Source organism: Carassius gibelio, chromosome A1, assembly GCF_023724105.1.
Source record: "Carassius gibelio isolate Cgi1373 ecotype wild population from Czech Republic chromosome A1, carGib1.2-hapl.c, whole genome shotgun sequence".
NCBI classification, from domain to species: domain Eukaryota; kingdom Metazoa; phylum Chordata; class Actinopteri; order Cypriniformes; family Cyprinidae; genus Carassius; species Carassius gibelio.
In genome coordinates, this window is record NC_068371.1 from 2788200 (window position 1) to 2803643 (window position 15444).

The 15444-nt window shown below is 37.7% G+C and overlaps 1 protein-coding gene across 3 annotated transcripts in view; it reads left to right on the plus strand.

Moving 5' to 3' along the window:
• The window catches only part of LOC127953462 (F-box/WD repeat-containing protein 7-like), a 100532-nt gene extending 86744 nt beyond the window's left edge, over positions 1-13788 (plus strand). For all 3 annotated transcript variants that reach the window (XM_052552711.1, XM_052552762.1, XM_052552841.1), the window contains 4 exons: positions 6950-7131; positions 7956-8181; positions 9313-9523; positions 11739-13788. In XM_052552711.1, the coding sequence (XP_052408671.1) occupies positions 6950-7131; positions 7956-8181; positions 9313-9523; positions 11739-12007 (888 nt within the window). In that variant the 3' untranslated portion in view covers positions 12008-13788. The remainder of the gene's footprint in view (positions 1-6949; positions 7132-7955; positions 8182-9312; positions 9524-11738) is intronic.
• The last annotated feature ends 1656 nt before the right edge of the window (positions 13789-15444 follow it).

Here is a 15444-nt window from a genome sequence, read left to right on the forward strand (position 1 = left end):
GTATAGTTGGGTGAATAGTGTCTCAAGTCTGATGCAATGAGTCCCTCGGCACAAACTGTGTCCAATTAAACAGGAAATGCTGTGTCCTTTGAAGCGCCTGTCAGAGGAAGTAGAACAGTGACGCCGGAGACAATGGGATTTAGTGCGACTGCTTTTCTTCTGCTGTATTCCTCCTTACTTTCTGTACATTTCTGCGCTTCACTCAGCTGTTTGAGTGCTTTAATATCGTGCATTGCCTCTCTGAATCTATGGATGTGTCCCTCTCTATCCTCAGTTTCACTGCTTTGTTCCTCTCTTTCTACTTCTTCTACAGTCTCTCTGTCTTCTTGACCTCGGGTCTGTTTACTTCTTCCGCTCGCTACACTTCAGTTCACCATTTAAGTGCTGTAAACCCCAGGAGCTCACGGACAGATACTCATCCTCTGAGACTAAAACCTTCTCGGGTTGGAATCGATAACAGATCTAGATAAATAAGCTCCTGTGGGTCATGGGTCGTGGATTTGTAAAATCACCAACCCCCCATGTACACACATACTGACTCACAAACCTAGTTTGACCTGAAGAATGACATTGTGTGCTTTCTCTTTGTATTTTGGTTCGATGTCTCATTGTTCAAGTTCCTCTCCGTTCTTTGCTCTGATATTGTCTGAGGATAAAGCCAGCCAAAGAATGTCATAGTGAGAGAATAGTTCTCCGTTCTCATTAAAACACCATTTGCTGTTTTCACACATTATATTGGAGACCGTTTTGAGTATATGGATTAAAACCTTTTGCTTTCTTTTCACAAGCAAAGACATTTCTGACCAAAAGGGCCATTTGCTGCAGTTCATCTGTTGGAAGCAGCAGGTTTCTTTCTGTGTAGGTACGAAGATGCCCTTCACTGCTGATCTGAGACCAGATTAACAGCTTTTCCAGTAATAGATCATGTTTATTAAGAGCTGGCACCACTGCCATCATGGACTGGTTCCCTCTTTCTGTAGAAGTGAATCATGAACAACTTGGGGCGTTGCTAAAAGTAGCTGTTTAATTAAAGAGATTCCTTTTATGCACATTAAAAAGCAGTCGTTTTGCCTGTTTTCTTTTTGAACGATAATAATTTAAATAATTAGATTTTTTTTAGTTCTCGGAAATTATTAGTTTAACTATTTATGAAGCATGAGCTTCAAGAAATCACAGAGAAGTACTTTTCCACTCTTCACGCAAACTGGTTATAATTTTTAATTTAAGAATCTGCCCATAAGAGTCATGAACCTTGCATGTGAAGATAATTCACAAGACGTGTTTTCTTGCCATTACATACATACTTACATACTTTTATAAGCATTCTTGAGATACAGAAAGGTGCTATATGGAAAGAAAAAAAAATATTTTTTATTGTTTTTTTTTTTATATGAACAGTAGATCTAGATCTGGTGGGCGTGTCTTGGATTACAGACCATCTTCTCCTGCACTAGCAATGATAATGCTATTACTGGCCTCTTTCCATAGAACATGAATGGGCCTCATGCTGTGTGTAATAGGAAAGTGATTTTGCGGGAAGATTAGGCTCTAACTCAGCATCCGGCTCATTTGAATGCGTGCCATGCTTGAGGATGTGTACAAGCACGATAAGGGTCTGATGAGGGATGAAATGTGTCTGAAACATAAGCAAAGAGATGAGTTGTTTTGAATTAGCATCAAGTAAAAAATCAGGGCTTCTATAATCAATGTTGTCTCCATGCATGACCATCAAAAACGACACCGCTCAGATTACCTGGGAAATAGTTGAGGTGTTTTTGAGATTTGCACCAACTCACAGATTATATTTATCTCACTGGGAGCTGTCGGACTCATCCGCAGTCGAAAAGGATTCATGCTAAAACTTCAGAGACGTTCACCAGCACTATGAAGCAGTGGAGGTTTCCTCTGGACGGTCATGCCTGACATCTTAGTTTTCAGTGACACTTGGCCAACATCTTTCTCTTCTGTCACATCACAAGCAGCCCTGGGCTGAGACGTCTTTAATCTTTCTTCTCTGAGATGTGTCGAAAGGATTTACCCACAGTTCCTTTCACCTGTGTGGTGATGAGTGGCGTGGAAAGTCTTGGTGTCCACAAAAGCTTATGTGGATACTTTAAAAATAGAACTAACAGGCTTTTTTTCACTGTGCTTAGTGTTTCTTACTTGCAGTTTTGAAAGGGAAACCTGCTCTGACAGAAGTGTGATTTCCAGGTTTGGAAAGTTAATGGAAATTAACGAAATCACCAAAAATTCTGTTATTAATGGAAATGTTTGTTTTTATGAAAGATTTATTTGGTTAACATTTTTCTCTTTTATATATGATCTCTAATGTAATAAATATGATATCTTTGCACATCAAAAGAGTTTTTTAGGATTAATTTTTAGCATAGTAGTTCTAATAATAATTATTATTATAAATCAACTTGATTTAGAACTGTCACTGTTTATATTGCACTTCTTTCAAAAGTGTGTTTTCCAGGCCTGGAAAAGTCATGGAAATTAATATAATGCTTAAAATTCAAGAGAAATGCTGTATTATAGAATATTTAGTTCCTTAATTTTCTCTATACAATCTCTAATATCTTTATAGATGGATAGCTCGGAAAAGTTTGGAAGAAATACTGCTAGAGAGTTACAGTTGGAAACTGATCATAAACATCATCAATGCTTATGTCATTAAATATTCATGAGCTTGTTGTACCATTTAGTTTCAGACTAAAAAGACTAGAATAAAGTAGCAACTGCGTTATGTTTATACGATATTTCAGAAGATTTAAGATGACGAGCAGATTTATTAGCACAGACGATCTAGCAAGTATTAAAGCAGTGACGTGCATGCTGTGCCCTCATGAATATTCACATAAGAACGTTAACCCGGTGTTTGCAAATGTACAGTGGGAAATCACCAAGCTTTTTCAGGATTAGGGTTAAGTATGAAATGTGTGACACCCTGGGTTTAGATTTGATAGTTTTAAGTCTGAAAGCCCATGAGACTGTTAATGTGATGTTGGAAAGCAGCTCTTTTGGGTCACCTTTTGTGGAGATGTTTATGGCCTGAGTGTGAGAGGGACGTACTGTAGAGAAGAGCCAGGAGGTCACAGGGGGAGAGTATGAGTATATACGATTGCTCATACTGTGAAGAAAGCCCTTCAGCATCCATCCTCCTGTTTACTTCTCCTTTCATCACATCTTTCAGTCATCCTAAAGCCTTTGGCTCCATTTCACGCTTTCTCCCCTAATTTTCGCTTCTCTATTCCGCTTTTAATTTCCTGCGACTCTCTCCTCCCCCTCCTTCTCTCCAGCCATGACTCAGACTGCACCTTTGGCTGACCACCAACTCCTTGACATGCAGACTGCAGCACTCCTGCTCAAACCCTCCATCCACTTCTGCATCAGAGAAACAAACACACCCAGCCGGAGATTGGTGCCTTGTGCTGATCCTGCAAATCATATATTATACAAAATATATCTAAAAATGTTGTTGAATCAGCAAAAAACCTCTTGAGGCCTGATGGTCTTGATAACCCTGTTAAGTATATGTTAATGGATTTTAATTTATGTGTTTTTATTTATTTTACTATTTAGATTTATTTCAGTTTTAGTAAATTTTTTATCTATCTATATTTTATTTTAGCTTTATTTTAGGAATGCAAGACATTGGATTTTGCCGATATTTGATATGCCGAACTCACTTTGGCCAATAGCCGATACTGATACATAATTCCTTTTTTTGGAGGGGGAAACAACACCAAGTCTCCCCTGTGCAGAGATTATAAACAATTTGTATGTTATTGTCTGTTATTAGTTTTATCGGCAGGGCATATCGGCATCATATCGGTCGCATACCGATATTTGGGTTTTAAGCCTTTATCAGCCAATTGATGTTCCGATAATATTGTGCATCCCTATTTTTATAATCAACTTTGGTCTGACCTCTGACGTCTTTTAGAATGGTCTGTCTTTCCCATAAGGCTTGGTACCAATTTGGTTAAGTGATGTGTAATATGCTAGTGATGGCATTACAAGGGTTTGTTCTCAGTAGACTCTGTTTACCAATCTACTTATGCAAATATCCATCAGCAATTTATTGGCCCTAGAAGACGTTTTGTGCTCATGAGAACCATTCCGTCGTTATGGCACACTATAATTAGCTTTGTTTACCTTGTATACCCTTCTTTAACTCCTTTACAGAGCCCAGGCTCAACAGCTTTACTGTATTTAACACACAGATGTTCTTCAAACTACAGTTCCCACAAAACATTGTAGTCAGTGGTTTGATAATGAAAAGCTTTAATAGCAGCGCTCTTCCAGATGGCAGAGGACATTTTTGGTATGAAAATAGGAGAGTTGGCAATGAAAACAGCTGCTCAAAACAGTCTGCTCGCCATCTGAGACATTAATTGGTCTGCCAATCCCGCCCAATCAGAGATACAGTGGCTTTCGAAACATTAACAAAGGGGTTGAAATGCGACCACGTGCACAATATGAATTTTTGGAAGAAGAATTAACAAAACGAGCACTGGTACTTTATACCACCCTGGCCACAATTTGCACAGTATTTTCTTGCCTAAGATTAGATGTGGACTGTAAAATCAATGGAATTTGGAAGGGATTTAAACCTCGATCCTTGGCTTCAAACGTTTCCCACCAGATACACAAACGGAATGCTAATCTCCATGCCTCATGGGTGCCATAGACTTGCTCTTTTATGGGTTTTGAACGGGCAGATAAACAGACACCTAAGCCATTTGGTTTCAAAGGTCCTCTTCCAGACACAGCCTGAGCAGGCTGTAATCGCCTGAGAACACGGCCTGAACGTTTGCCGTGCTCGCCAGCATTATTTAAACCACCTCGGCATTCCATGGGAAAGATCCATCGCCTTAGTAACACATACTCATTATGGAACACAACACCTCATGCATAATGCAGTAAGAAGTACATTAATATTCATGATTAAACCCCCTCCCATTTCTCTCTGGCACGTCTTGGACACTTCAAACATGAGTGGAGTAGCTTTTGATCACAAGATGATAAGAAATAGTCTTTGGGCACGTTTTAACACTGATTGTTCAGAGATGACATCCCTGTTGTTCTTCCAGTCCCCTTGTAGAGCCTTTCTGCTTTTAACCCTTTCTTTTACCATCCAATTTGTCATTTTTGCTAGTACAGTAATGGTTTGAAATGACTGTTAATTGATTTGATTTCCTCTTTTGTTCCATCAACCGCCACATGCAGGGATGGAACAAAGCAAGACGTGTTAAAACGCTCGAAAGCCTTTTGAGTTTTTTGGAGCTTTGGTCACCGCTTCTAAAGATTAATGATGCATTACAGTTGATCATGATCCAGATGGAGACGGAAATAGGAGCAGCTGCATTATGAATTACTCTTTCCCATCTCCTGGGTTTATCACCCATGCTTTTATCGGTCATGGTTCAGAGGTTAAACCACCTTTGACACTTGTGACGCTTTCCACTCGCCTCATAAAACGACGAAATTGACCAAAAGCACCTTTGATTCAGTGTTTGAATCTGAAGTGAAATTGAATTTGGTTTAATTATATTTAGAGGAAATGGCCCTTATCCTTATGGATTATTCTAATGGAATTCTCTCATCATGCTGATGAATATGTAATATATCATATGAAATCAAGAGTGTTTTTTTTCCATTAATGCTTCTTTGAACGGACTGTAGAGTTATTTGATGTATGTTGATAAGCAGAAGTTGTCTTGGGTAAAGGTCAAAGTGATGGATCCGAGTGCTTATAATTAGTGCTGGCATTGGGGAATTAATATGCAATCTTTTTCTTGTAGTTTCAAGTTGTTTTATTTATAAAGCACATTTAAAAACAGCATGCATGGCTGACCAAAGAGCTGAACAATACATAAAACAAAAGCATTGGACAGATCACATATTAATAACACAAGCTCACAACAAATAGAATGCAGAACATAAACATTTTATTTTTATTTTAAAGCAGTTATGACCTATCTAGCAGTCTAGGTTTAATTTTAAGGTTTAATCTTGGAGAGAAGACTTAACTGAAAAAAAACAAGAGCTAATCACCGCATTTATTTGTTTGTCAAATTTGGGCTACAATCCCAAAACTTGCCTAAATTCTTAACATAGCATGAAGAAAAGGGAGCAAGGTAGTCTAGGTCAATACTTCTACTCCCAGAGTTTTCATGGGGACCAAAGTCTATGACCTAGGTTTTAGATTCATTCAGTTGTAGAAGGTTGTGAGAGAACCACATTTTTACTTCATCTATGCAAGCGAAAAGATATTTCATAGCAGTAGGTTTATTGTGATTCAGGGGTAGATTAATTTGGGTATGCTGTGGAATGATATGCCATGCTTTCTGAAAATGGAGCTCAAAGAAAATAAATACAGGGAAAAGAGAACAGGTCCGAGGATTGAACCCTGTGGCACTCCACAAGAAAGTTGAGCTGGCAACAAAGAAAAGTTACCCAGTCTGACAGAAAAACGTATATTAGTTACATTTTATTTAAACCAATTAGGGAGAGTTCCCTAGATGCCCACATAACATTGTAGACAGGATAAGAGAATATTATGATCAGCTGTATCAAAAGCTAAGGTTAGGTCTTAAAGTACTAGGATCACAGAGTCGCCAGAGTCAGTCGCTAAAAGTGTATCATTTAAAGACCTGTAATAAAGCAGACTCAGTGCTGTGCAGAGACTTAAAACCAGACTGAAAGGTTTCAAAAAACTGTTCTGAGCTAAGAGAAGACTGTAGTTGAATAAGCACAGTTTTTTCCAAGACTTTGGTAATAAAAGGAAGAGTCGAAATAGGTCGAAAATTATTGAAATGATGAACATCAAGTGAAGATTTCTTGAGAAGAGGAGAAACAGTAGGAGTCTCAAAGTAGTTTAGATATGTGTCAATGTAGTTCAGATGATTTACCCTTGTATCTGTTCTCTCTTTTTCACCAGTGTTTACGGACGTTAGTTGGCCACACCGGCGGGGTCTGGTCCTCTCAAATGCGAGACAACATCATTATCAGTGGCTCCACAGACCGAACGCTGAAGGTCTGGAATGCAGAGACGGGAGAATGTATCCACACGCTGTACGGTCATACCTCAACAGTGCGCTGTATGCACTTGCATGAGAAAAGGTAACATCTACCACCTTCCAACCCAAGCCACTTTACAGCCAGATGCATGTAGATTACACCACTGCTAGAAATGGACTATTATTTGATATTAATATTAAGTTGAATATTGTTGATAGTGGTATGAATTGAAATATGTTTGGTTGAAATAAACTGAAAGTGGATCGCTGATGTAAAAATCAAATTTGGATAAATAACTACCATGAATGAGTTCACTTACTTTCAGTTATTATATAAAGTACTGTATATTAGATCATATTTAATAGCAGCACACAATGCAGGATTGTGGGCACAGCACACAGTTCCCATCTGGTTTCAGCTGCACACATTAACTGTGCAGAGTGGATCTTCTTTGAGTATTCACATACAGTTGAGATGCATTGCTTCTTTATACTCTGTTGTGAACCACACGATTGAGTGCCTCTGGGTCTATTGGTGTGCATATTTTCCCATTGTGCCGTGCATGATTGCTTATTTTGTGCAGTGACCTCCGGCTTCATTGAGCAACAACAATGGTAGTTTCTGTTTGTTGCTCTTTGCATCACCAGCATCCATTTTAATGTTCATTTAAAAAATAAATTTATCAAACCCGTGTCCCAAGGGTCTGGTTTTGTAAGCATGCAATGTTTTCCCTTTGATTTATGTAATATTATAAGCAAACACAAGCCTTGAAGGTGCAACTGTCACAGACTGCTAAATTAATGCTTGATTGCATTCTTACATTATAAGTTGAGAAAGAAATAATTTAAACTGTTGTATGAAACTTTTAATGCAAGCATGCTACTTTAAGCTGTTGAGAAGTAAAGCAAGTTGTTTTTCTCTCTCAGGGTGGTGAGTGGTTCCCGGGACGCCACGCTACGGGTTTGGGACATTGAGACGGGTCAGTGTTTGCACGTGCTCATGGGTCACGTGGCGGCCGTTCGCTGCGTACAGTATGACGGCCGTAGGGTGGTCAGCGGAGCCTACGACTTCATGGTGAAAGTGTGGGATCCTGAAACAGAGACCTGTCTACACACACTCCAGGGTCACACCAACAGAGTCTACTCCCTACAGGTAAACAGAGACGTTTACGTCCTTCCCCCTGACACACAGATTAATTAGTCTTTTAAAGCAACAGAAAGAATCAAGCCACTTTAGCCTTCTTTCTCTCTGTGGATCACTGCTCTGTTAATTCTTGATCAGTAAGGAAAGAGATTTCTAAAGCACTGTTTTAAAGGAGCGTGGATTAATCATTCTGTCTATTCTTTTAAAAAGATTTCATGACCCATTCTACTAAGTTTACATGAGCCACCTTCTTCAGTGACTCTGAGTGCTATTAGGTGCTAATAGGATCTGCACAAATTAGCATTTTTAATGTATAATTGCCATCATAAACCGTAACATTACACTCGTTCAAAAGTGCATTTAAAATGCTGTTCATAAATTCAATGAATGCAATACAATACAATACTTTTTTGTATCTTTAATTTCAGGGTTTTTTGTTAAAAAAATATTATAAATGTTTGAAAAACATTTGGCCTCCAAAGTAATGTGCAGAAACATTGGAAATAAAATATTAGATAATTTGACACAGCAAGATTAGTTCAGATTGTAAAATGTCACGTGCTACAGCCCACCACAAACTTTAGGAATTAAAAAATAAACAATAGGTGAAAAATTACATTCCATGAAAAAAAATAATATATATATGTGCACACATGCATTAAAGGTCTAAGAAAAGTGCTTTGTCAGTTCTTTCCAATCATTGTAAGTCATCAAGTTTAACTTTTGTAGAAAGTGATTCAAAACCATGTAGAAAACCATCATGGGTACAAGATTTACTTGGTCAAAGCTTTTAAACAAGATTTTTTGTTATTTGTTGGACAATCGACTTGTCATTGGCCCAGTACTAATCCGCATTAGTCCTGATTTGTTCATATATCCATAATTGTAAGAGCTTTGCTGTAATTACATTAGAAGAATTCAATCAAACATAGTGGCGTTTAATACAATAACAATAGAACGGAGATATGTGTAATTCAGCTTGTGCTGCATCTCATTGTGAAGCGAATCAGATCCCTGTGGTCACAGTACAGCTTTTATTGAATTGTTCTTGGCTTTTATTCTAGACAGAGAATAACTGAGTGTTTAGCCACAGTCATTTTCTTATATAACAGGCCATTTATTAATTACCTCCTCCTACAGTTTGACGGCATCCATGTGGTGAGCGGTTCGTTGGACACGTCGATCCGGGTGTGGGATGTAGAGACTGGAAACTGTATTCACACGCTCACAGGTCATCAGTCTCTCACCAGCGGCATGGAGCTCAAAGATAACATCCTGGTCTCCGGAAACGCAGACTCCACCGTCAAGATCTGGGACATCAAGACCGGCCAGTGCCTACAGACACTGCAAGGTGAGCAGAACGAAGACTTATAAAGTGTATCAGAGATTGAAAAATCACCATTAAATCACTTCTTTTTTTAATATTTTTTAATGAAAGTCCTTTCGTAGACTTTTATATATATTTTTTTACTTTTGTGGAGCCTGAAAACCATTTTGAACAGTAGATATATGAAAAAAATTATTAATTTTGATGCATCACTAAATTATTATAATTTTTTTACATTTGGCATTTTTGGGTGTGTACAGTTCTTTTAAGAGCTTCACAATGCAAAAAAAAAATATATATATATATATATATATATATATATATATATATATATTTTACTGTATTTTTGACTTGTTTTCCCATGCATATAGAAGAATTACTATACATTTACTTGACTTCAGATCAGTCTTGTTTTCTGAAAAATTTTTAAATGAAGTTTTTTTTCTTTCTTTACATAAAAAACATCTGCCAGTGGTGCATAAAATGTCATCTGGTTTTCCCTTTGAATTAAGATTTTTTATTTATCTTTTTTTAAGCAAAAACTAACAAAACTGATAATGTTCCAGAAAACGGGAATTAAATTTTGCTTCTCAAGTAAATTTATATCGATTTGTTTAGATATTTGTACTTGAAAACAAAAAAAGACGAAAATAATAAGAAAATAATTTGAAGATCAGCTCATGAATCAGTAATCAGCTAATAGTAACTTGATAAAGTGCTTTCCAGTTTTAAATTTCACATTTGAAGTCTTAAATGAATATCTTATGTGCCTCAAGCACTTAAAGCATAAAACAAAACAATACCCATTTTAGAAGAACATCTTTTTTTTTTACATTTCCACCTCAAATGCATTTGGGTTTCCAAAGATGTATTTTTCATGATTCCCAGCCTCTCTCTGTGGGATAGCTGATGTATTGAAAGGACTCGTTTGGGGTGCCCAGAGGGTACTAAAGGAGGGGTTGGACCATATACCAGTTTGTAGGCCATTTAATTGGGTTGTTAAGCATTTCCTGTTATCACCTAATGACTCTCGTTTGCCATAATACACAAAAACACACACATTTGACCCCAGACAAGATGCTCAGCTCGGCCGCGGTGCTCTGAAGTGCCAATGCTCAAACACACAGACTCTCTCATTAAAGAAAAGGGACTATTGTGGCACTCTGTGTAGTGTCTTGCACATCAATAGCGAGCGGCCTTCTCATTTACATTCACACAGTTGACTTTAGCGCTCGGCTAATGGGTGTTCATGAAAGAATCCGTGCCTTTGAAATGGAGATTTTTAGTTTGCATTCGCTCGTGAGGTCTAGATGTTTGATATCACGATTAATTTTGTGTATTTGCATGTGATGGTGCTGTAGTGGCCACACTTTAAGGTTCTCACTATTAACTAACTCTGAAGTCAATAACATGCTAATCAGCTGTTTATTAATAATTCGTAAGTTTAGCTGTAGGGTTTAAGATAAAGTCATTTAAAATATGCACATGCAGAATAATGCATTAATGTGTGCTTTATAAGTACTAATAAACAGAAAATGTTCTAGTTAATATGCATTCTATATAAGAGTTCTCTAAAATAACGAGTTATCGTAAATTTAACTTCATAGTTACTTGAAGTTACTTGAATATACAGAGAAGCATTTATGGTAAAGTAAAATATGTGTGTGGTGTATTTAAATGCATTTATTACACATTAGCAATCTATTTTAATTTTAATATAGAATAACAGTATTTTACCGTTTTAATATATAATAACGGTATTTTACCGTTTTAATATATAATAGCGGTATTTTACCGTTTTAATATAGAATAACGGTATTTTACCATTTTGCTTTAGTATGTTAGTCAACATGTCAAAATAAGTGTACTTCAAAGCCCAGCAAAAGATTATTAGTTATTATTAGTATCAAAGTGAACTCATCTTATCATTTTAATTGGCTTTTAAATATATACACTATATATATATATATTTGTTCACTCTTTAGTTTGGGGACCAAGTCTCACTATTAACTCTCTTAACCCCTAATGTGCTGCTTATTCATAGTTTATTCATGGTGTTTAGGATTAATATGCTCATGCATTAATAAGTGTTTTGAATGTACTGATAAACAGTCGATAAGCAACTAGTTAATAGTGAGAATCGCTGCCTACCAAGATTTGAAAACGCATATATTCAATCTTGTTGAGTTGCACTTCTTTACAAGTGATGCATGTCTGATTTCCTTTATCTGGCTCTCAGGTCCCCACAAGCACCAGAGTGCAGTAACCTGTCTGCAGTTCAACAAGAATTTTGTCATCACCAGCTCCGATGACGGTACGGTGAAGTTGTGGGATCTTCGTACGGGCGAGTTCATCCGTAATCTGGTCACACTGGAGAGCGGCGGCAGCGGCGGCGTGGTCTGGCGGATCCGTGCATCCAATACTAAACTGGTTTGTGCGGTGGGCAGCCGTAACGGCACGGAGGAAACCAAGCTCCTGGTGCTGGACTTCGACGTGGACATGAAGTGATGGAGGTGGGCTTTGACGGCACTCGTTTGGAAAACCGGGAGCAGCCTGCTGCGCCAGGACCGATCACTCATGGCATCTCCATCTCCCCGTCGTGCCACGGTCCACGACTGCAGCCACAGTCCCGTTCACCTTCCGAGGTGCACACGCTCACAGCATTCTGGGAAGGAAACTGACAAAGAAGGACTTGGGAAGTCCCTTTTCCGATCACTCAAGGCGACCTCGCAGAGACTTGTTCGCTCAAGCCTGACTGAAGTTCACACACTTATGTACAAACATTTGTTTTTGTTTTTTGAACCAAACAGTCGACACTGTATACATGAGACGGACACGGAGTGATACACAGTGTACACAAAAGTAACTTTAATGGAGAAAGATCAGAGCTTTGTACTGTGGGAGTAATTCAAGAGAGAGAAAAGAAGCCAATTTTGTCAGTCCTCATCAACCTCAGCACACGCCAAATATCCCTGCGTTGAATTTTTATTTTGTATCCGTTTCTTTTTCTTCACAATCTTGGTTTCGCGTCAACAGCTGTGAATTAAAGTTTTGTGCTTTCTTTTCAAGTTCAGATCTTTTTGTTTGTTTGTTTCACAATCCTCCCTCTGTTGCAAACAACAGGTTTCAGTATTAAGCTAAACCCACTCTGCTGTTTCACACCTTTTATTTTGGAATTGTAATTTTTTTTTGATATTCAGTACTCTCTCTGGATTCGGAGATGACCTGCGTTCATTATGTTTTTCAACCGTTCTGTTCTCATTAGCTCATCAGTGCTGGTGCTCTGCGGGAACTGGGATTGTTTTCCCATAAGCTCCTGGGAAAATGCCCCCCCCCCCCTCCAGTACTGTCCATCCCAGTGGCCAAACTGGATTTTATGCTGCTAGACTCAAAGAAAAATAAAGTGGATCTTTAACTGGCTGTGACGTTTTAGTCCCAGACGACATTCTAAACAAAAGTGACTTGTGGAGTTTGAACTGATAAAAACGCCACAAACAAACGTACCAACAAAAGCAAGATATTGAAAAAAAAACAGCTTTTTTGCCACTGAAACTTGAGCCAAATGTGCCTCTACGAGGCGTAGAGGAGGGAGAATGTCTGACAGAGACGGGTTTGTCTGCTGAGATGAAACGCCGGACGAATAGAAACTATTTTGCGAGCACGACTGTGTGTGTGTGTGTGTGTGTGTGTGCAGGTGTGTGTTTGAGCAAATTATTCACACATTCCTTGAGACAAAACCTCTGTCATCCTTGAAATGTATGCTTCGACGAAAAAGAATCCCGAGATTGTTGGAACCGACGCAAAGTTACCGAAGAAAAAGGTGGTCTTCGTGTACAGAGATGCACATCTGATTACATCTTAAGTGCTAGAGCTCGCCTGCTTCTGTTGGAGACGCTCTCATGGGTTTTGTTTTGCTTCGTTTTTGTTTTTCTGAATGGTCATAACTCGAGACATAACTCATCCGTAGCCAAACGATTCGTCTCATCCTCCAAGTCACACAACTCAAGCTGAACTGTGAAAGTGGTTTAACACTGTATATTAAAGGAAAAACAATCTTCTTCTTTCACCTGTTTTTTTTTCCCCCGTTTAATTTATAATCTGGTTTGAGAAATCAGATGTTGGAGCCGTTTTATTTTATTTTTCAGTTTGTGTAAACTGCCTGGCATAACAGACAGATAAAAAAAAAAGAAACCTTAAAGGGATTTTGTATTTGTTTGATTCATTTAGAAATTTTATTTTCTTATAACTTAAGTGCAATAAAATGTGGGTTTTTTCTTTGTTCATTTCAACGATTTTGGTTGTCTGTGTTTCTCAGTGTGTGAAAGTGTCTCATGTGTCCAATAAAGCTTCTATAGTTTTTTCTGCTTAAGAAAAAGGCAGTGCATCCATGGGGCTTAATGTGACATTCATTAAAAGAAGGCAGAATAGCTTCTCAAGTCTTCTAGACAGGGTGACATCTCTTCTCAAGAGAATGTAAGTATGAGCTCTTAGACTTAAGCAAAGGTTTGAAAGTCGAGGGATGATGTGTTTCTCTCGATCTATTGCAGAATCATCCTGCCTAAAGCTGAAGGATGTTCACCGCCTGCTTGAAAACTCAACACTACAAGTCAATAATGGGTAATGGAGAAAAAAAAGTCATACTGTAGCTTGTTTATTATGTTCTATGCACTTAAAAAAAATACTGTGGGAAGATTTCTGGATACTAACCACCATAATGATGATTTAAAAATAAAACTCTGAAAATATAATCTACAAATAAGATATATATAAAAATATATATCATTCCTTTCTGGTCTTTGAATCTGATTGGCTGATAAGAGTGCGATACTGATGCTCAAATCTGCTTTAATTTGATAAATAATAGTTTAGACAAGAATGTTCTTGTTAAGACTTCAAATAAGTGTTTTATTAATAAAGATAACGTCTATTTAAAAATGTACTTTAACGTTTTGGGAGCTCCAGGGCGTCAGCAGCCGTTCAGCACTCATGAACCATGAGACATAATTCGTAAAATGCTTTTTTTTATTGAAAGAGACTGAAGCTTAAGTTATTTTTACTCTTAAAAACAGCTTGTAAGACGAAGTTAACAGATCCCGGGATCAGCGCTGTCATTGGAAATCAGATGAAAGATGCTACGACAAAGATATCGCTTTCCTCAGCGGACATACAGACTAATGTTTTACTGTAAATATGAGATCTGAAGAACGAATGCTGTATCTGATGCAGATAATCACTCTCTCAGTCCATATCTTTTATCATAATACTCTACATGTAATACAGTGATACAATAACGTTCCAATGAATCAATTCAACGTTCCTTCGTTACTAAACTACTACAGTAATGTTCCTGAATTATTAACAGATCTTGAGCTCAGCTGTTAAACTGTCAAACAAACTGACTGTTAATAAGCAGTAAATTAGGAGTTTAATGAGACAAAAGTCAGAGTGAATACTTAACAGTGAGAATCTGTACCTAATCTAAAGTGTAACAATATATACAGTCTTGTTCAAAATAATAGCAGTACAATGTGACTAACCAGAATAATCAAGGTTTTTAGTATATTTTTTATTGCTACGTGGCAAACAAGTTACCAGTAGGTTCAGTAGATTGTCAGAAAACAAACAAGACCCAGCATTCATGATATGCACGCTCTTAAGGCTGTGCAATTGGGCAATTAGTTGAAAGGGGTGTGTTCAAAAAAATAGCAGTGTCTACCTTTGACTGTACAAACTCAAAACTATTTTGTACAAACATTTTTTTTTCTGGGATTTAGCAATCCTGTGAATCACTAAACTAATATTTAGTTGTATGACCACAGTTTTTTAAAACTGCTTGACATCTGTGTGGCATGGAGTCAACCAACTTGTGGCACCTCTCAGCTGTTATTCCACTCCATGATTCTTTAACAACATTCCACAATTCATTCACATTTCTTGGTTTTGCT